This window comes from Aquarana catesbeiana, linkage group LG11 (assembly GCF_042186555.1).
Source record: "Aquarana catesbeiana isolate 2022-GZ linkage group LG11, ASM4218655v1, whole genome shotgun sequence".
Taxonomy (NCBI): domain Eukaryota; kingdom Metazoa; phylum Chordata; class Amphibia; order Anura; family Ranidae; genus Aquarana; species Aquarana catesbeiana.
In genome coordinates, this window is record NC_133334.1 from 51170556 (window position 1) to 51193661 (window position 23106).

General features: G+C 46.4%; 1 protein-coding gene across 7 annotated transcripts in view; it reads left to right on the top strand.

Annotated features, from left to right (window-relative positions):
- CSTPP1 (centriolar satellite-associated tubulin polyglutamylase complex regulator 1) overlaps positions 1–23106 on the top strand; it is a 298540-nt gene that overhangs the window by 262676 nt on the left and 12758 nt on the right. For all 7 annotated transcript variants that reach the window (XM_073604331.1, XM_073604333.1, XM_073604326.1 and 4 more), the window contains 2 exons: positions 6684–6769; positions 6975–7170. In XM_073604331.1, the coding sequence (XP_073460432.1) occupies positions 6684–6769; positions 6975–7170 (282 nt within the window). The remainder of the gene's footprint in view (positions 1–6683; positions 6770–6974; positions 7171–23106) is intronic.

The following is a 23106-nucleotide window of genomic DNA, read 5'->3' on the forward strand; positions in this document are numbered from 1 at the left end:
CCTGCTGTTAAAATTATGTCATAACTTGCCTGATCCCTGCCTTTAACAATGTGGTTTACCTCAGTTACCCCTCTGTGTGCTAAAGGCCCTGCAGACTTAAAGGGAACTATAAGTTTATTTTCATAAAGGACATCATTTTGTTAGAATTATCAAGTTTGCAGAAGAAGGGAGCTTTTTTTACTCGCTGAAGCATTTGTATTTCTGTCCATCCTGTAATGAGAATTGCTTAGCCCAGGGGTGTCCAAACATTTTTCAAAGAGGGCCAGAAGTGAACATGCGTGAGGGCCGACCATTTTGCCTGACATTTTTTGAACCATTAAAATGAAAGTGATGTTCCGGCTAAAATTATACTTTTTAAATAAAAATACCCCTATAATACACAAGCTTAATGTATTCTAGTAAAGTTAGTCTGTAAACTAAGGTCTGTTTTGTTAGTTTAGTAGTTTATTTTATAAACTTACAGCAGGCCGTGGCCATCTTAAGTGTGGGCATCTGAAACCAGACTGTATTTTTTCCTGTATCTCATCCTTGCAGATCTCGCACATGCTCAGTGCAGCACAAGCAGTGTAATAGGTTTCAGGTCAGGTTTCCATAGCAACGGCAGTTTCAGAGCAGGTTGCCGCCCCTTCCCAGAAGGCATTGCAAACAGGAAATGATGCGATGGGCCTCGGCAGGGGAGGAGGAAGTGAAAAATGAATACAGTAGATATACAGTAGGTGCTGAGAAAAAAAAATAAAAAATATCCAATTTGTTTACAGTGCACAGTTTAGTGAGGGATGCTGAAGAGTTGTAAAAGTGGGTGGAACTCCACTTTAAATGCAAATTAACTAATACACTGCCCAAGAATTCTCTTGCCTTTGTGGCTGTGTGTGATGAGGAGTCTAAGGATGAGCTTGGGCGTGTTATTTGGATATACTGTATTTATCGGCACCGGTGTATAACACGCACCTTCACTTTAAGAGGGAAGTTTCAGGGAAGAAAAAGAATTTTAAATAAAGAACTGTGAAGCAAAATAAGAGTCAGTGACCATCAATGCAGCCTAATCAGTGGCCATCTGCAGCCTCACTATTGCCATGAATGCAGCCTCGCCATTGCCATGAATGCAGCCTCGCCATTGCCATGAATGCAGCCTCGCCATTGCCATGAATGCAGCCTCGCCATTGCCATGAATGCAGCCTCGCCATTGCCATGAATGCAGCCTCGCCATTGCCATGAATGCAGCCTCGCCACTGCCATCAGTGCAGCCTGATTGATTCCCACCTGCAGCCTCGGAGGGGACGGAGGGGGGCAGGACGAGCGTCAACGGATTACATACAGCAGAATCTCCTGTTTACTCAGCGGCCTCTTTAATAGAAAGTCCCGCCTCCTTTGATAGACAGATCAGTCGTCTAATGCCAGCCTAACCCTATTACAGAGGCCGCCGAGTAAACATGAGATTCTTCTGTATGTAATCTGACAGCAGTCGTCCTGCCCCCTCCCTGGCCCCTCCGAGGCTGCCAGAACGATATGGTATACAGTATATATCTTTTGTTGCCACCCCCCCAAACAAATCCCCAGGCGTGGTGCTTGGGGGTTCGTTGGGGGTCGCAAAAGATATATATATATGTCCAAATTACCAGTGGGGCTGCATTAAACCGAAACGTGGGCCACAATTGGCCCGCGGGCCGGACTGTGGACATGCCTGGCTTAGCCCTACCGCACAGCACAGCCAGCCAGCCAGTTGCTTTTTCGATTACAGTTAAAGAGTGTTCCAGCTTGGATCAATGTAACTATGTACAGTATATATCATACCGGGCCGATGCCTCTGGAAGCTGGAAATCACTGAAGCAGACTCCGCTACTGATCTGCACTTGCTTCCCAGTCCTGTGCTGAGCGGCTGATCTGCTGCATTCTCAGTAAAGGAGGTTGGCCGCTTGGCATAGGTGCCATTCAGAGAATGCTTTGCATTTTCTGAATGAATGCAAAGCATTCTCTGAATGGCATCAGTGCTGAGTGGCCAACTTTCTGTGTTCCAAATTCAGCAGGCCAGCCATTCAGCACAGGCCCCAGAAGCACATGGTGATCACTGGAGTAGCAGTGTCTACTTAAGTGATTTTCAGATTCCAGGGTCATCGGCCTGGAATGGTATACAAGTGCATCTCATAAAATTAGAATATCATCAAAAAGTTAATTTATTTCAGTAATTCTATTCAAAAAGTGAAACTCATATATTTTATATAGATGCGTTACATACAGAGTAATTTTGATGATTATGGCTTACAGCTAGTGAAAACCCAAAATTCAGTATCTCAGAAAATTAGAATATTACCTAAAACCAATAAAAAAGGATTTTTAATACAGAAATGTTGGCTTACTGAAAAGTATGTCCATGTATATACTTTGGACTTAAAACTTTGGATAAAACACAGTGGACCAGCACCAGCAGATGACACGGCTTCCCAAATCATCACAGACTGTGCTAGATTTTGCATTTCATTTAGAAATTAAGGTCCCAGAGTCTGGAGGAAGAGTGGAGAGGTACAGAATCCAAGTTGCATGATGTCCAGTGTGAAGTTTCCACAGTCAGTGATGATTTGGGGAGCCATGTCATCTACTGATGTTGGTCCCACTGTGTTTTATCAAGTCCATAGTCAGCGCAGCCCTCTACAAGGAAATTCTAGAGCACTTCAGGCTTCCCTCTGCTGACCAGCTTTATGCTGATTTCATTTTCCAGCAGGACTTGGCACCTGCCCACATTGCCAAATGTTCCAATACCTGGTCATGGTATCACTGTGCTTGATTACCAAACTGGCCTGACCTATTAAAGCAACCTGGGCTTTCAACACTTTAGCAGTGCCACAGGCTGATCCCCTCCATGCCACGCCGCATTGATGCAGTAATTCATGCAAACGGAACCCCGACCAAGTATTGAGTGCATACTATACTGTACATGAACATACTTTATTGGTCTTATGTAATATTCTAATTTTCTGAGATACTGAATTTGGGGTTTTCACTAGCTGTAAGCCATAATCATTAAAATTAAAAGAAAGAAATATTTGAAATATATCACTCTGAGTGTAACATCAATATAATATGAGTTTCACGTTTTGAATTGAATTACTGAAACAAACTAACTTTTTGATGATATTCTAATTTTATGTGATGCACCTGTATATGCCTAATAATATTAGTCCAAGCTGGTATAATTATATCACCACTGTTACCCGGTCTGTGATTGGAGAACCAAGGAACAGCAGCAGACTATTGAGCTCCAGATTCTGTTCCCTTCTCATGTCAGAACCTCCTTGCTGGTATGTTTACATGTGGCACACTAGACTGACTCTCATACCTTTTCCAATTAGAGTGATGCTGCAAAGGAGAAGTTATAAGTTCAGGTACCTAAAAATAATATATTAAAAAACATTTTAATGAATACATAGTTGTGCACACGGGGTGTGCTGGGGCACACCCTAATCACCCCCTGTTAGTGTAGCTGCATGCCGGCTGTCTCCCGAGTTGTCCTGTGAAATGCTGCAAGAGAGTGTATAGCGCTTTCACATTGAGCAGATCGCCTGGCTAAGAGCCACTAAGTGCATTAAACTATCATGTGATGTCACTGCTTGCAGAGACTAGCTGTCAAAACTCAACAGTGATGTCGGGGGTGGGCGGGACCAAACAACTAACATATCAAACACAAGCCAACGGGATAGGGGCTTGGCGGGCTTCTCCGTGTATGTGGCTCCGCCCCCTTTCCATCAGCTATCATACACCAGCCAACGGGATAGGGGTTGGGTGGGCCGCTCCGTGTATGTGGCTCCCCCCCCTTTCTTAAGCAGCCCAATTATTGGCTGGTGTTTGATAGCTAATAGAAAGGGGATGGAACCACATACACGGAGCGGCCCACCCAGCCCCTATCCCATTGCTGGTGTATGATAGCTGTTTAGTCCCGCCCACCCCCAACATCACCGCTGAGTTTTGACAGCTAGTCTCTGTAAGCAGTGACATTACAAACAGTTTAACGCACTTAGTGGCTCTTACAAGCCTGGCGATCTGCTCAATGTGAAACTCCCCCTCTCCTCTATCAGTGCCAACCAATGCCACATATCAGTGCCAACCAATGCCACCTGTCACTGCAAATCAGTGCCAACCAATGCACCCAATTAGTGCCACCTGTCAATGCCAACCAAAGCCACATAGTGCCACCTATCAGTGCCAATCGGTGCCAACCAATGCCACCTGTGAGTGCTACCTGTCAGTGCCAATCAGTGCCAACCAATGCAATCTATCAGTGCCAATCATTACCACCTATCAGTGCTGCCAATCAGTGTTGCCCATCAGTGCCTATAACTGCCGCCTATCAGTGCCAACCAATGCCACCAATCAGTGCTGCCAGTCAGTTCCCATCAGTGCTGCCAATCAGTGCACTGAGTGCAGTGATGGGGAAATGATCAGCCAGGCACATTATCCATGGGGGGGGGGGAGGGCGGCCTGGTGGGGCACAACTGAAATCTGTTGATGTTTATTAATGCCACATGCCAATCTTTAGTATAATAGGTAATCACCACACTACTACTTACAATAAACTACTGGAGGTTAAATAAAAAAGTGTCAGTAAAAGGCCTGCCGCTAAGCACTGTTATGTGTTCCCAAACCATAAAAAAAAAAGAGCGCAACGCTAACTTACTAATCAACAACTTTACATTAATGGCGGAATCCTCTAATGTATGGAAATCTCAATAAACTTCAATATTACCACAATACTGATCTTTGTGATATGTAATGTCACACATAATACACATCAAACTAAAAAAAGACATAAAAAATTTAAACTTAGCAGGGATGGTGGAAACCCCTCCTATAGGTATTTGCCATACAGATTAACTTCAAGTGCAATAATTCCAGTGATATGTGATTTCACATGTAATACACATCAAAATGAGAATAAGACAAAAACATTTTTTTAAACTTAGCAGGGATGGTGGAAACCCCTCTACAGATAATTGCAATACAAACTATCTTCAAGTGCAACAACTTTTTAGTTGGGAGGTTCACACCATTATAGCACTTTGGAATTTTTATTTTTTAGATACAAGTTACATTTAATTTTATATGTTTTAGTCACTATTTTAATGTGAATTTTTGCACTTGAAGTTAATTTTCTGCCACCTTTGCTAAGTCCAGGTCTTTATGGACCTTGCTTTGTGCTCTGGTGTGCAGTCATTTTGGAACAGGAAGGGGCCGTCCCCAAACTGTTCCCACAAAGTTGGGAGCATGAAATTGTCCAAAATGTCTTGGTATGCTGACGCCTTAAGAGTTCCCTTCACTGGAACTAAGGGGCCAAGCCCAACCCCTGAAGAACAACCCCACACCATAATCCCTCCTCCACCAAATGATTTGGACCAGTGCACAAAGCAAGGAGATATGGATTAGTTTGGGGTGGAGGAACTTGACTGGCCTTCACATTAGAGTGGATACTGCGAGCCAGGCCTTCTCAAACAACATCATTGCCTGACCTCACAAATGCGCTTCTGGAAGAATGGTCAAACATTCCCATAGACACACTCCTAAACCTTGTGGACAGCCTTCCCAGAAGAGTTACATACTAGGTGAGGTTGAAAAAAGACACAAGTCCATCAAGTCCAACCTATGTACCTGTTGAAGCTGTTATAGCTGCAAAGGGTGGGCCAACTCAATATTGAACCCCACCGACTAAGACTGGGATGCCATTAAAGTTCAGGCGTCACAATACTTTTAGTAATAAAGTGTAAATATATATATATATACACGCATGTGTGTTTGAGCTTGGGGTTGCACACCCTAATGCAAAAGGCTGCGCACGCCTATGAATGAATACCAGTCTTTCTTGAATTGCTGATTTTATAGCAGTCTGGAATTCAGATTCAAAGCTAACCTTTAGGCAGACATAAAAGACACACGTTAATTGAGCTATGCTATTATCACTATTATATTAAATGGGGTTTTTTTTGTTTTTTTTAATGTAAGTACCTTATTTTAACTTGACCTCAGCCTCTTGAAATCCCGTATACACATGCACTTAAATTAAGAGAGGGAGGAGCAAGAATGGTAGCCAATCGGGTGTGATGCTTGAAAATATTTTCACATGGAACTTGCCCATAGGAGATGAGAGCAGAGGGATGACTTCATCAGTCTGCTGCTGCTCCTTCATTGTCTAGTCTGCAGGCTGGGGCTGGAAAGAGGACAACAATGTTTTTCCTTACTGTGAGTATTGTTATCCACCTGGCCGTGCTGTCTAAGGAGTATGTAAATATCAAGACTGGATGGACTAATACAAATGCCTTAGCAGGTAAAACAGCTCCCATAAATGTATTTAAAGCGGATCTTCACTGCATCTGAGCACCACAAGCAAAACATGCTAATTAATTCATTTTTAATATCCAAAGCAAAGAAAATGCGCTGCTATGTAAAGAAATTAAACAGCGTTAACAAAAATTCTGTTAATTGGTGTCACATATTCCAAATAGTTTGAACCTCTGGTAGTTAGCAGTTTGTCTGGAGTTCAGTTTTGAAGTTTTTTTTTTTCTTTTCATATTACAATACAGTACATAATCACAAGGACTGTTTTTTTTCCACTCTACCACCATGGAATAGTGTGAACCCCGTTTTGTTCCTCAGTTGTCCTGAGTGTTTGTTTTAAGTCTGGCCCTTTTGTGTCTTGCCAGGATTGTACTGATGGACGATGCAATGGACTGTCTCATGTCATTCTCCGATTTCCTGTATGCCTTCCAGATCCAGTTTTATTACTCTGGTGAGTCTCCCTCTGGCCACACAGAACCCATCCATCATCTGCACAACTTGACAGCTGTGTGTAGTATCTGATGACTGTGCACTGATGTCACCAGTCTTTGTGCAAGCCTGGATGTCTCCAAGACATTTCTGCTGGGATTGAAACGTGATTTTCTGTTAACGTATTAGTTGTACACATTCTGAACACTAATCTTTTATGTTTGCAGAGTTTTTGGACAGCGCTGCTGCAGTTTATCAGGATTTGCTCACTGGCAAAAGCTTAAATACCGTCATTGTCCCAACATCACGTTCTGCTACACCACGCCAACGCCAGCCTTCTACTGATGGTGCATCTCTAGAGGGAGTGGAGGCTCCACACTTTTACCAGTGTTTAGAGAACTTATGTGAACGGCTTAGACACAGGTATGTCCCACTAGGTAATACATGTGATGGCCTAATGGGCAGTGATAAACTCGGTAGGTATGGCCAGATTTGAGCAGCAGCCACACAGACCTGGGTCTAGGGCAGCAATATAAGATATACAGTAGATTGTTAAGCCTGGTACACACTACAAGTAGTGACAGCTGTACTAACCATCCAAAATTAATACTCCCCGCTGAGCTGTTGTGTTCTGACAGGGATACAGCCCCCCCCCTGCCAGAACACTCCAATCAGCGCTCTCTGCTATTGACTGAAAGCACTGATTGGGAGTCGGTTGGCTGCTGGTTTTCCAGCATGCTTGTCCAAAAGGGTGGCGTACACACGGGCCAAATCACAGCTGGTTTTTATTAAACCGGCCGATGTCTTCCAAGATTCGGCCCGTGTGTATGGGGCTTAAGACATAAAGCGTTTTTCTGGATATCTTGGCCATATGGAGTTGGTGTAGCCTCTAGCCATCTTCTGGTGCTTTTGCTTAGGTAGAACAAAAGGCATCAGCCACGAAATAAGTCTTGCAGTAATGCCTGGTATACACTACAAGTTTCCGGTTGGAGCCGCTGTACTAACCATCCGAAGTTAGTACAGCGATCTCCCCCACTGAGCATGCTCTTTAGACAGACCCACATACACAAGGATCAGAACATCTGCTATTGGCTGAGAGCTCTGATCGGGAGTTGGTAAGCTGCTGGTTTTCCAAAATGCTTGTCCCACAGACCAACATACACACGGGCCGAATGCCGGTCGGTTTTTATTGAACCAACCAATGTCTGCCGGTATTTGGCCCGTATGTACGGGGCTTAAGTTTAGTGATTGAAGGAACACTTTATCCAAAAACTTACAAAAGAAACTCTTTCCCTCCACCCCCTCCCACCTTTCCTGCCTAACTTGTATGAAAACAATTTGCATACTTACATATATCTGCTCCGATCCCATCAAGTGATCCTGTAGCTCTGGCTCAAAAACAGCTGTGAATTCTGGGAGTTATAATGTCACCCATAGGCTCCCCTATCCCAATTGTTTTCAGCACTCCCTCTTCTCCCCTGCAGCTGCTGCTCACTGACACAGGGGATCCGTGGCTGCAGGGTTATCTGACTGAACCGAACAGAATAAAAATAGGTCAATATGTATAAGAAAAAACGTTATCCTTGTCTCTTAAGCATGCAGGTGTGTTAAATATTGTGTTCCCTGCTGGCAACTATGGTTCCTCCTTTTAACCCTTATGCCTAAGGATGGGCTCAGGCGTTTTCGCAGCTCCACATGCTGAGCCTACCAGGAATCTTACACTGCGCAGTGCTAATCACAGGCAGTGAGACATTTCCCGATCTCTGCAGCCGCTGATCGGGAAATGTCTCACTGCCTGTGATTAGCGATGCGCAGTGTAGGCTTCCTGGTAGGCTCGGGCATGTGGAGCTGCGAACATGCCTGAGCCCATCCTTACTTATGCCATTATAGCACACGGTGAAGGTGCAGCCCTCCCTCTCCACTGCCCAGCGCCCCTGTGAGCGTGGGGGGGTCGAGCAAAGAGCCACACAGCTCCAAGTAGGGCTATCACAGCTCCAAGTCGCTTTGGATAAGTCTCTATGAGCTTGCCTCCTCCTTGCAAAACTGCTCCAGCTCCTTCAACTTGGATGGTTTGAGCTTGTGAACAGCAATCTCTAAGTCTGACACGGATTTTCTATTGGATTGAGGTCTGGGCTTTGACTAGGCCATTCCAACACATTTACAAGTTTCCCCTTAAACCACTCAAATGTTGCTTTATCAGTGTGCTTGGGGTCATTGTCCTGCTGGAAGGTGAACCTCTGTCCTAGCCTCAAATCAAACACAGAGTGGTACAGGTTTTGCTCAAGAATATCCCTGTATTTAGCACCATCCATCTTTCCCTCAACTGACCAGTTTCCCAATCCCGTCTGCTGAAAAAAATCCCCACAGCATAATGCTGCCACCACCATGTTTCACAGTGGGGATGGTGTTCTTTGGGTGATGTGATGTGTTGGGTTTGCGCCAGACATAGCGTTTTCTTTGGTCAAAAAGTTCAATTTTAGTCTCATCAGACCAGAGCACCTTCCTCCATATATTTTGGGAGTCTCCCACATGCCTTTTCGCAAACTCAAAACGTGCCATTTTGTTTTTTGCTGAACGTAATGGCTTTCTTCTGGCCACTCTGCCATAAAGCCCAACTCTATGGAGCGTACGGCTTATTGTCGTCCTATGTACAGATACTCCAATCTCTGCTGTGGAACTCTGCAGCTCCTCCAGGGTTACCTTAGGTCTCCGCCTCTCTGATTAATGCCCTCCTTGCATGTTCCATGAGTTTTGGTGAGTTTGCTATTGTGCCATGTTCTTTCCATTTGGTTATGATAGATTTGATGGTGCTCCTAGGGATCGTCAAAGATTTGGATATTTTTTGTAACCTAACCCTGACTTGTACTTCTCAACAACACTGTCCCTTACTTGTTTGGAGAGTTCCTTGGTCTTCATGGCAGTGTTTGGTTAGTGGTGCCTCTTGCTTAGGTGTTGCAGCCTCTGGGGCCTTACAGAAAGGTGTGTATATGTAATGACAGATCATGTGACACTTAGATTTCACATAGATGGACATCATTTCACTAATTATGTGACTTCTGAAGGTAATTGGTTGCACTGGAGCTTTTTTATGGGCTTCATAACAAAGGGGGTGAATACATACGCACATGCCAATTATCATTTTTTTATTTCTGAAAAATAGTTTTACGTATCTATTTTTCTAATTTTACTTCACCAACTTAGACTATTGTGTTCTGATCCATCACATATAATTCAGATTAAAAAAACATTGAACTAAAGGCTGTAATGTAAAAAAATAGGTAAAAAGCCAAGGGGGGTGAATACTTTTGCAAGGCACTGTAAGTATGATTTAAAACAAAAAAAAAACAAACAAAAAAATTCTCTCATTCTCTTCTCTTTTACGGTAAAAAAAAACGTTCTGCCTTTAGAACCACTTTGAAGTCTACACTAGTTAACATTAACCATACACTTATCATAATGTGACCATGATATTGTGTCAATCTCGCCGCTGTTATCGGCGAGATTTGACACCTATGATCCCCGTCGCGGGAGCCAGCGCCGGGAAAGGAAAAATGTGCTTTTCCTTTCGTGATGAGCGACAAGCATTGCCGACAGGTGTTTTGTATGAATCATGAGGGGGATCTCCACGCCAAATTTTAAATAAAAAACCGGCATGGGTTCCCCTCCAGGAGCATACCAGGCCCTTAGGTCTGGTATGGATTTTAAGTGGAACCCCCTACGCCGAAAAAATGGCGTGGGGATCCCCCCCAAAATCCATACCAGACCCCCACGCAGCCCGGCAGGTCAGGAAATGGAGGGGACGAGCGAGCGCCCCCCCCCCCCCCCTCCTGAACTGTACCAGGCCACATGCCCTCAACATGAAGGGGTGGGCGCTTTGGGGCAGGGGGGCGCCCTGCCCCGGGTCTGTGACATCATAAGGGGCGGGGTCACCGGTGACATCACCCGGTAACCACGCCCCATGCCTATATAAGTCGTTGCGCACCTCGCACACGGCATTACAGCAGGAGAGAGCTTCGTGTCAACATCGGAAGAAGAGAGGAGGGAACAAGACAACAGAGAAGACCAGGCCAACGCTAGCAAAAGAGCGGCAAAAGAGCAGAAGATAGCGGAGGAGCCCGGCAGAAGAACCGGAGAGCGAGAGAAGAGGCCGGAAAGCGGGAGAAGAACCGGACACCGGGAGAAGAGGCCGGAGAGAGCGGAGAAGTCGGAAGAGACCCCCGAAGTCGGAAGAAGAACCCCGGAGCTGCCTAATAAATTACTTTAAAAACCTGTCTAGTGTGTTTTTTTTATTGACACTTTTTTCCCCCCAGGTGAATGGGTAGAGGTATGATGTACCCCATACTCATTCACATAGGGTGGGGGGCCGGGATCTGGGGGCCCCCTTATTAAAGGGGGATCCCGGATTCCTATAAGCCCCCCGCCCGCAGATCCCGACAACCAACGGCCAGTGTTGTCGGGAAGAGGCCCTTGTCCTCATCAACATGGGGACAAGGTGCTTTGGGGTGGGGGGGCGCTCGCTCGTCCCCACCCCCTTTCCTGACTGGCCGGGCTCCGTGCTCGGATAAGGGTCTGGTGTGGATTTTGTGGGGGGACCCCCATGCCTTTTTTTCAGCGTAGGGGGTTCCCATTAAGATCCATACCAGACCTAAGGGCCTGGTATGCTCTCGGAGGGGAATTCTCTCTCGCGATCGCTGCAATAGGAAAATGTGTTTTTCCTATTGCAGCCAGCAGGAGATGCACAGTACCCTGTCGCCGAAAACCAGCGCGATGGGATCACGCTAGAAACACAATCTTGCGGGCAGGTACTGTACCATACATTTTCTGTAAATACTAGCACCATACAGGCTGTCTATTGGAAGAGCTATTATGTGTTAATTGTCTAAAGAAGAGCTTATCCTTTAACAAGCATGGCGTGTTATGTACATCTGTAATTCTGTCATTATTGCTGTAATGTCTAATGTAGTTGAAGTAGCACCACTCCAGGGCAGCACTGTGTTGTGCATGTATTCTTACTGCGGTCTATGAGCCTGGTACATTCTTCCCATGGGTGTGTTGATGTGCTGAGTAAATACCTGGGTCACATAGCTGTGGTGTCCCTTAGGTGCTCATTGTAAACCCTGCACCTGGGAGAGGTGGGGTGGAGAAGGGGCCTATTTCCAGGGCACAGATTCCTACCGAGGATTTGCTATAATTCTTAGTGATCAGATTGCTGATTGTAGCTGGGCCCTCAGGGGAGAGCCTTGTCAGTATATCGCTCTAAGAACTTGCCTGTTATTCAATGTGTATGGCGGGTATATGAAGTGTTTTGAAAGCCGAGGAGAAGAACAATTACTGCTTTTAAGCCATGAGGACACAGAGATAAATTATTTACAGTAATGGCAGACCTAAAGACCAGTGGAGACAGTAACTATTTTGCAAGGGTCCCTTTTATAAGCCGATCTGGGCTTTTGTGCTTTAACAATGAATGGCTCATTTTTCATCTTCTGTGGCTTTTGAGGGATTACTATTCACATCAAAGTGGATGTGACTTGGAGCCTCCTTCACGGAGAGTTATCGTTATCACCCCAACCATTCTTCTTCCAGGCAGGAGCACTGACCCTGCTGAGTGCATTATTTATTAGAGTGTTAAAGCAGACCTTGCAACAACAACAAAAAATATATAACCCCCAGTGCAAAATTTGGTAATAAAAAAAAAATAGCAGAAGATGCATATTAACTTATACCTGGACTAGATGCTCACCTAGCTGACGGCTAAGGATTCCACATTTTACAAGACTACATTATCGTAAGATTTGAGATCCACACCTGTCCCAGTGGTGAGGCTGAGTGAAGTCGTATGCAGGAGCTCATTGTTACAAGATTTGAGATCCTCAGAAAGTTCAGTTTGTGGTAAGGCTGATTGGCGTCACCCGCATTTAAAAGAGCAAGCCAGAAGGGGTCAAAGGTATCAAAGGTAGGCCTTTTCCTGTTGTGGTTTTTTTTTTTTTCTTTAACCGCTTCAGCACCGGAAGATTTGGCTGCTCAATGACCAGGCCATTTTTTGCGATTCGACACTGCGTCGCTTTAACTGACTATTGCGCGGTCGTGTGACGCTGTACCCAAACAGAATTGACGTCCTTTTTTCCCCACAAATAGAGCTTTCTTTTGGTGGTATTTGATCGCCTCTGCGGTTTTTATTTTTTGCGTTATAAACAAAAGAACAGCGTCAATTTTGAGAAAAAACACTTTTACTTTTTGCTATAATAAATATCCCAATTTTTTTTATCAAAAAAACAAATTTTTTCCTCAGTTTAGGCCAATACGTATTCTTCTACATATTTTTGGTAAAAAAAAAATGCAATAAGCGTATATTGATTGGATTGCACAAAAGTTATAGCGTCTACAAAATAGGGGATAGATTTATAGCATTTTTATTATTATTTTTTTTTTTTTTTACTAGTAATGGCGGCGATCTGTGATTTTTATCGGGACTGTGACACTATGGCGGACACATCGGACACTTTTGACACATTTTTGAAACCATTGACAATTACACAGCGATCAGTGCTATAAAAATGCACTGATTACTGTGTAAATGTCACTGGCAGGGAAGGGGTTAAAACTGGGGGGCGATCAAGGCGTTAACTGTGTTCCCTATGTGTGTTTCTAACTGTGGGGGGGATGGGATTGACTAGGAGGAGACATAGTATGAACACGCAGTCTGTCTCCTTTCCCCTGAAAGAACTCTGTCACGAGCGATCGCGGGAGCCCGATGGTCTTTGCGTCCGCCAGGCACTCGCATCGGGGTCGGGCACACACTAGTGGCCAAAAGGTGAAGCGACGTAACATAACCTCGTTTTGCCCAGCCGTGCCATTCTGCCGCAGTAAAACTGCGGCGGCTGGTCGCCAATTGGTTAAGGTTTTAGTTCAAAATTTTGCTTGGGGAGACCCAATAGATATACACTCACCGGCCACTTAATTAGGTACACCTTGCTAGTACCAGCTGGGACCCGTTTTTGCCTTCAGAACTGCCTTAAAGTGATTGTAATGTCCTTGTTTTTTTTTTTTTCAATAAAAATAACAGGCACCTTATACTTACCTTCTCTGTGAAAAGATTTTGCACAGAGCAGCCCGGATCCTCCTCTTCTCGGATCCCTCGTCTGTGCTACTGGCCCCTCCCTCCTGTTCAGTGCCCCCCGCAGCAAGCAGCTTGCTATTGGGGCACCTGAGCCGCGTCACCGATCCCTGTGTCCATTCAGACACAGAGCTGTGGACCAGCCCCACCCCCTCTCTCTCCTGATTGACTAACTGACTTTGCTTGACAGCTGTGGGAGCCTATGGCACCACTGTTGTGTCTCAGCCAATCAGGAGGGAGAGTCTCAGATGGCGGAGACACTGGTGGACATCGCTGGACAGAGATGGGGCTTAGGTAAGTATTAGGTGTGCTGGGGCAGCTGCTGCACACAGAAGGCTTTTTATCTTAATGCATAGAATACATTAAGATGATAAACCTTTTGAATTTAACTCCTTTAATTCTTCGTGGCATAGATTCAACAAGGTGTTGGAAACATTCCTCAGATATTTTGGTCCTTATTGACATGATAGCATCACATTGTTTTTGTCGGTTGCACATCCGTGATGCGAATCTCCCATTCAACCACATCCCAAAGGTGCTCTATTGGATGAGATCTGGTGACTGTGGAGGCCATTGAAGTACAGTGATCTCATTGTCATGTTCAAGAAACCAGTGGTGAGATGATCTGTGTTTTGTGACATGGTGCATTATCCTGCTGGAAGGAGCCATCAGAAGATGAGTACACTGTAGTCATAAATTGATGGACATGGTCAGCAACAATACTCAGGTAGGCCATGGCATTTAAACAATGCTTAATTGGTACTAAGGAGCCTAAAAAGCGCCAAGAAAATATCCCCCACACCATTACACCACCACCAGCCTGAACCGTTGATACAAGGCAGGATGGATCCATGCTTTCATGTTGTTTACACCAAATTCTAACCCTACCATCTGAATGTCGGAGCTGTAATCGAGACTCATCAGACCAGGCAACGTTTTTCCGATCTTCTATGGTCCAATTTTGGTGAGCCTCTGCGAATTGTAGCCTCAGTTTCCTGTTCTTAGCTGGCAGGAGTGGCACCCGGTGTGGTCTTCTGCTGCTGTAGCCCATCTGCTTCAAGGTTCGATGTGTTGTGTGTTCAGAGATGGTATTCTGCATACCTTGGTTGTAACGAGTGATTATTTCAGTTACTGTTGCCTTTCTATCATCCCAACCCAGTCTGCCCATTCTCCTCTGACCTCAACCACAACATTTTTGGCGGGATTTGACGTCATAATGATGTCACAGAGTGGGGGTGTTGCCATTTTTATCAATTTTTACATGTTCTGATTGGTGGCTGATGTATTTATATTCTGCTTTGACACTGTTACACTTTATCACCTGCCTGACGAAGGGGTCCTGCGTGGCCCCGAATTGTTGCACTTATCTCTTTTACTGAGAAGTGGCTTCCGTCTGGCCACTCTACCATACAGGCCTGATTGGTGGAGTTCTGCAGAGATGGTTGTTCTTCTGGAAGGTTCTCCTCTCTCCACAGAGAATTGCTGGAGCTCTGTCAGAGTGATTATCGGGTTCTTGGTCTCCTCCCTGACTAAGGTCCTTCTCCCCTGATCACTCTGTTTGGCTGTGGCCCACTCTAGGGAGAGTCCTGGTGGTTCCAAACTTCTTCCATTTACAGATGATGGAGGCCACTGTGCTCACTGGGACCTTCAATGCTGCAGAATTTTTTCTGTACCCTTCCCCAGATCTGTGTCTTGATACAATCCTGGCTCAGAGGTCTACAGCCAATTCCTTGGACTTCATGGCTTGGTTTGTGCTCTGACATGCACCGCTAACTGTAGGACCTTATATAGACAGGTGGGTGTCTTTCCAAATCATGTCCAATCAACTGAAGTTACCACAGGTGGACTCCAATCAAGTTGTAGAAACATCTCAAGGATGATCAGTGGAAACCGGAGGCACCTGAGCTCAATTTTAAGTGTCATGGCAAAGTCTGTGAATACTTATGTACATGGGATTTTTTTTCCCAGTTTTTATTTTTAATAAATTTGCAAAGATTTCAAACAAACCTCTTTCACATTATGGGGTATTGTTTGTAGAATTTTGAGGAAAATAATGAATTTAATCCATTTTTGGAATAAAGCTGTAACATAACAAAATGTGGAAAAAGTGAAGCTCTGTGAATACTTTCCGGATGCTCTGTAATTCCTGTTTCTTATCTATGCCCATTCAATGCCTGCAGATAGCCAGTCATTGGCCTTAAGCAAGAATCTGAATGTTCAGTCAAAAAGGACCACTATTCCTATCGCTGGCCATACATTAGTCTTTTTTTTTCTTAACGGGTTGAACAAAAGAAAATGACTCAAATCCCTGCAGCTGCGCTTATGTATTCTGACAGTGAGGAGTTTTCCCCGCCATCAGAATACACTTATCAGCACCGCCAGCTATAGCCTGTTGTGCTGCCTGAGAGAACAATTCTAATAGGCTGGTTGTACTCAAGTCGATCAAAAGATTGACTTGGATACAAGCCCATACATGGATCAAAATTTGACCGGTCCCTGCTGAACTGACAGAATATCAATTTGTGTATAGCCGGCTTAACTGTATGTGAATATTACTTGTAATTACTGTAGCCAGTGAATGCAATCCCTTTTTCTCTTCTATTTATTGAAGGACACAGCGAAGATCAGCGGATCTTGACCACTGGGTTATAGCGCCACCTGCAGGAGTAGGACTCTAGGTACATCATATGAAAGACTTCCTAGAGGTGGCCCCTGCTGGTGGAAAGCCTCCATTTGCTAACAGTCTAATTTTTATGCCTAGCATCAAGGAATTAGAATGTCAGAATCTGTACTGGGATTCTTTTTTTTCCTTTAAGTTTTCAAGGGGTTCATAAGGTTGACATTTTTGGTTCCTAAGATGCCAGTTTTGGGTGCAGTAGTGGCGTCTTTGCAGGCGCTGGTGTGATGTTGTTGTGCTGAGTTGTTCTTCTGTTCGCTTTGGGGACATCCCGGCGGTCAAAATCTACTGATCTTCACCATATCCTTCGATGAATGGAAAGGAATGTGGGATTTTTTTATTTACCGTAAAATCTTTTTCTCTCCATTCATTGAAGGACACATCACCCGCCCTTTAAAGTTTTATATGTTCTCTCCTTTTGCTGCTTACCGCTAACCGAGGCTGTGCTAGCAGATGGGGGATGTCATGGGAGTTGTCCACTAGCAGGACCCTAGCATCCTACTCCAGAGGATCTAGTGGTCTTTGCTGTGTCCTTTAATGAACGTAGAGAAAAGGATTCTACAGGGAGTAAAAAAATTCCATTTATTTGCATCCAGAATATATAATATAGCTTTTTAAATGTACTTTATCCTTGTACAACATTGCTCCACTAATGTAGAGTAGATGTTGTCTTCATGGAGGAATGACGGGTCTTCTTCATTAGCCTGTGACTCACCATTGCAGTGCCTGCCTGTCTCCACTTGCTCACATGACAGCTGTAATGTAGCCTTTTGTATGCATTTGTTTTTTTCAGTTACTGCATTTATATTCCCATGTGTTCTTTGCTCAGTTACATTGAATATGCTGGATTAGTTTTGACGTTTAGTTGCCACGGCAACACTGATGAATTGCTCCTTTTGTTGTCAGAGATGCCTTGGCATCGCTTTCTCACACTGTACATATTCTGTAGGACTTCAGCCCTCGTTTATTGTATTGTGTGCTGCATTCCTGTCATGTGGTTTTGTTGCTTTGTTTATTTAGAAAAGTTCCTTTGCCGAGGTAGGCTGTGTCCTGTTAGTACATGTCATGACATAAGCAGTATATAAAGAGCCACGGGACCATCGTGTGAACACACCGCCAACCCGCAGCACTTAGACTGCTGAATTAAACATGGAGTATAGGGAATGATTTTAAGGAGTTAGAATTTTTTTTTCCATGATTTTTGAGTTTGGAAGTCACAGTGACTTAAAGGTGAGTGGATGCATGTCATTAAAAAGGAACTTCACTCCAACGTTAGGTTCCTCCCCCCCTCACCTGTACCACTGGTTGTCCTAAAAAAAAAAAAAAAAAAATGCATGCCCGGTGTCTGATAACATGCTCCTTCACTGCTGCCCACCTGATCCCATATCCCCATTTTTGATACTGATGCCACCAGAGGTCAGGGTGTGCCTTCTGCCACCAGAGGTCAGGGTGTGCCTTCTGCCACCAGAGGTCAGGGTGTGCCTTCTGCCACCAGAGGTCAGGGTGTGCCTTCTGCCACCAGAGGTCAGGGTGTGCCTTCTGCCACCAGAGGTCAGGGTGTGCCTTCTGCCACCAGAGGTCAGGGTGTGCCTTGTGGCCCCAGAGGTCAGGGTGTGCCTTGTGGCCCCAGAGGTCAGGGTGTGCCTTGTGGCCCCAGAGGTCAGGGTGTGCCTTGTGGCCCCAGAGGTCAGGGTGTGCCTTGTGGCCCCAGAGGTCAGGGTGTGCCTTGTGGCCCCAGAGGTCAGGGTGTGCCTTGTGGCCCCAGAGGTCAGGGTGTGCCTTGTGGCCCCAGAGGTCAGGGTGTGCCTTGTGGCCCCAGAGGTCAGGGTGTGCCTTGTGGCCCCAGAGGTCAGGGTGTGCCTTGTGGCCCCAGAGGTCAGGGTGTGCCTTGTGGCCCCAGAGGTCAGGGTGTGCCTTGTGGCCCCAGAGGTCAGGGTGTGCCTTGTGGCCCCAGAGGTCAGGGTGTGCCTTGTGGCCCCAGAGGTCAGGGTGTGCTTTGTGGCCCCAGAGGTCAGGGTGTGCCTTGTGGCCCCAGAGGTCAGGGTGTGCCTTGTGGCCCCAGAGGTCACGGTGTGCCTTCTGCCCCCAGAGGTCACGGTCTTCTGGGTTCTTGCATCCGGCCCCCTAGTGGCTTGATGCTGCACATGCGTAGCATGCCCGAGACTGCACAGCACATGCTTAGTGTGTCCGAGGCTGCACAGCGCATGCTTAGTTTGACAGAGACTGCACAGCACATGCGTAGTGTGCCTGGCTTTGCCTCTTAAAATGCATGATGTAACTGTCCCAGGAGGCTACAGGAACGGGGGTACACCATTCTTGCTTAGTTGAGAGAAACTGAAGGAGCAGGTCGGGTCTTTTGGGGTGGGATCAACATGTAAAATCATCTATTCCTTTTCCCCATTGTATATTAATTCTTTCTAGCTAGCTGCTATTAGGCTGCACTCACATCTCGGCATGTTGAATCACGGACAGATTTGCAGCGATTTCAAAGCGGCCAGCTGTGAATGACAAACTGCAGAAAGCACGTTTGAGATGCCATTCATTTAAACGGCACCTAAAATAGCGGTGGGGTTCTTCCGCGATTGTTGCTCTGCAATCGCGGTAACATGCACTGCGTGAAGCTTGTTGCACAAAAAAGGTTAGGAGCTACTTTTGGGCGACATGCTTCATGCGATGCGGGTTGCCGCGATTGCAGCACAATTTATCACAGCAGAAATGCACCGCGATTTTAGGTGCTGAATTGCACCTCAGATTTGCTTGCGCGATTTGTCATTAACACCTCAGCGCTTTGAAATCGTGGCAAATCTGCCCACGATTCAAAATGCCAAGATGTGAATGCAGCTTTAATCGGGAATGATCTTGAAGTTTGTAAACTTTGTGAAGATCCCCACATTTCCTTCCTTGAATTCTGTGACATGTAGTCACTATGTCCTGTGAGCAGGCACTGCAGTGTCACACATTTCACAGAGCCTGCCCTCTGAACTACAGAGGTGCTGAGAGGAGGAGTTTCAGGAAGCGGAGTCAGCAAAGGAAGCACTGCTCGCAGGCAGAAAGGTACCATGGGATATGTAGTCCTTAGAAATCAAACAGCCGATTAAATGATACAAAGCATGCAGGGAATCCAGGTAGTTGTGGAAAGAGATGGCCAGCAGACAGGCAGCACTCACAAATTTTATTGATAATAAAATGCTGATGTTATTAAATGAATGGGTAGGCTTAGAACTCCCTTACGGGGTGGGGGGTAGTACAGCCCCAATTCCCCAAAAATTAGGACACTGTGTAAAATCTCATAAACCCTTATTTAAATCACACTCAGCAATGCCAAGGGGCCCCAGCTGCATGGGGGGGCCCTGTACTTTCCCTAAAGCAGCTGATCCTTGAGCCCACACTGCCCGGAAATTGGGGGCCCCATGATGGCACTCAGAGTGATGGATACACAGGGGAGGTAGGCCGGCAGTGGTGCACCGTGCTGTGCAGAACGATACCTATTATTTCACAGCCAGCAGGGAGGGGCGGGGCTGGAGCGCCAGTGATGCTCTGACCCCGTCCCATGCAGCTTGAATGCTCAGGACTTGAAGGCTGCGGGGTAGGAGCTGGAGTGGGTACTGCTGAGTCGGCAGGACTGAGAGCCCACCTGCGGAAGTAGCATTGTGGATTGTGGATGGTGTCATGGTGAGCCCAGCTGTCCAGCACTGTTTGCACCGAAGGGCTTGGATGCTCCCTCCTCTGCCCCTCCTTCTGCCTGCTTGATTGGTATAGGTGAGTCCAGTGCTGGAGGTGGGCACATAGTCAAAAGTTTACATGCACTGTATCTCTACTGGAAAAGGGGGTACTACATGGATGGAATAATGGTGCTGGGGGATATTAAGGGTGTATGGGGGAAAACAATGCTGAGGGGGGATCTGGGGTCTATAGGGGGTAGCAATGCTTGGGGTATCTTGGGTGGCTATAGTGCTAGAGGTATCAGGGATGTAGAGAGGCCACAGTGTGGGGGGCATCAGAGATGCAGTGGGGTCACAATACAAGGTATATTTATGGTACATATGGTAACAGTGCTGGGGGGAATATCTAGGGTGTAGAGGGGTCAGAATGCTGGGGGGATATCTGGGGTATAGAGAGGTCAGAGTGCTGGGGGGATATCTGGGCTTTAGAGGGGTCAGAGTGCTGGGGGGATTTCTGGGATGTAGAAGGGTCAGAATGCTGGGCGGATATCTGGGGTGTAGAGGGGTCAGAGTGCTGGGGGGATATCTGGGGTGTAGAGGGGTCAGAGTGCTGGGGGATATCTGGGGTGTAGAAGGGTCAGAGTGCTGGAGGGATATCTGGGATGTAGAGGGGTCAGAGTGCTGGGGGGAATCTGGGGTGTAGAGAGGTCAGAGTGCTGGGGGGATATCTGGGGTGTAGAGGGGTCAGAGTGCTGGGGGGATATCTGGGGTGTAGAGGGGTCAGAGTGCTGGGTTGATATCTGGGCTTTAGAGGGGTCAGTGTGCTGGGGGGCTTTCTGGGATGTAGAGGGGTTAGAGTGCTGGAGGGATATCTTGGGTGTAGAGGGGTCAGTGTGCTGGAGGGATATCTGGGATGCAGAGGGGTCAGAGTGCTGGAGGGATATCTAGGATGTAGAGGGGTCAGAGTGCTGGGGGGATATCTAGGATGTAGAGGGGTCAGTGTGCTGGGGGGATATCTAGGATGTAGAGGGGTCAGAGTGCTGGGGGGGATATCTGGGGTGTAGAGGGGTCAGAGTGCTGGAGGGATATCTGGGGTGTAGAGGGGTCAGTGTGCTGGAGAGATATGTGGGGTGTAGAGGGGTCAGAGTGCTGGGGGGATATCTTGGATGTAGAGGGGTCAGTGTGCTGGGGGGATATCTGGGGTGTAGAGGGGTCAGAGTGCTGGAGAGATATGTGGGGTGTAGAGGGGTCAGAGTGCTGGGGGGATATCTTGGATGTAGAGGGGTCAGTGTGCTGGGGGGATATCTAGGGTGTAGAGGGGTCAGAGTGCTGGGGGGATATCTAGGATGTAGAGGGGTCAGTGTGCTGGGGGGATATCTGGGGTGTAGAGGGGTCAGAGTGCTGGAGGGATATCTGGGGTGTAGAGGGGTCAGAGTGCTGGAGAGATATGTGGGGTGTAGAGGGGTCAGAGTGCTGGGGGGATATCTTGGATGTAGAGGGGTCAGTGTGCTGGGGGGATTTGTGGGGTGTAGAGGGGTCAGAGTGCTGGAGGGATATCTGGGGTGTAGAGGGGTCAAAGTGCTGGGGAGGCAGCAATCTAGCAGATATGTTATATGCACAGGACAGCTTTGTTACTTTATGTATGTAGTATTTTCCCACTGTTTCTTTGCTGTACAGAATGATTGTTCATGTAGTTAATGCGGAGCTCCACCCAAAAGGGGAAGCTCCGCTTGTCTCCATTGTAGGGGCCCCAGAGCATTACTTTGCCCAGGGACCTGTAATGCTATTAAGACGGCCCTGGAAGCACGCGGTTGCGGGGGAATTGCAGAGTGGCCCCATTTACTTGAATAGGTCGTGCTTGGCAGGCCATAGAACCCACAAAAAGCAACACGGGGCTTAATTCCTGCTGCGGCATGTGTACACCTATGTCTTCTGCTCCAGCAGCTAAAGGGGGTAGGGGTTGAGGACAATAAAACCACAACTTAACCACAATTCCACTTTACATGCGAACGAGCCCTAAGAGTGACGCTGCTGAATGCAACTAAGGGCTCATTCACAAGTGCAGCAGATACCCCTGCTCCCCTGAAAAGCGATCTGAGTGTGTTTGACAGGTGGTGAGGAGCCAATATGTTGCTTCCTCACCACCTGATTTAAACCCATGATTGCCGTGCAATGCACGCTATTGCGACACGCATGTCGTATGGTAATTAGAGGTTTGAATAAGATGTGAGGAGGCTACACTGTGCCTGGTGATCTTTGACTTCTCCCATGTTGTTCAGGTAGATCTTCACCTCTTTAAGGTATCCTACCCCTACTTAAGAGCAACTAGATCAGAAGATTTCAGTTTGTTCATTGAATTGCACAGATTATAGATCACAATAAAGGTGAGCAGAATTCACAAGTCAGTTATCTTGGTCTGATTTTTTTTTCAACATCTCAAAATATGGGCATTTACAGGGGTGTGAAGAATTTGTATAGCCACTGTACATCTTAGAAAAAATCTAGAAGAATATGTTTGTCCTTCTTAACCACTTAAGGTCCACCCCATAGCATATACACGTGATCCGACTCTTGCGGGTAGGGGGCATGCATAGGCGCCGCCAGCGGCTCGCTCCCACTGTGATTACACACAGCGGGAGCCGATCGGCAGATACCATGGACTTAATGTCTGCCGGCACCCTCCAATCATCCTTCAGGGAGACAAAACAGTGGTCTGCCTATATAAACAAGGCAGATTGTCGCTCTGACAGGAGGGAAGGGATGGAATTTGTGTCCCTGCAAATTGGAGACATGGATCCATGCATTCCCCTAGTAAAAGCACCTCCCACACTGTAGTAAAACACAGGCTAGGCACACATTTAACCCTTTGATCACTGCCGATATGAACCCCTTCCCAGTCAGTGTCA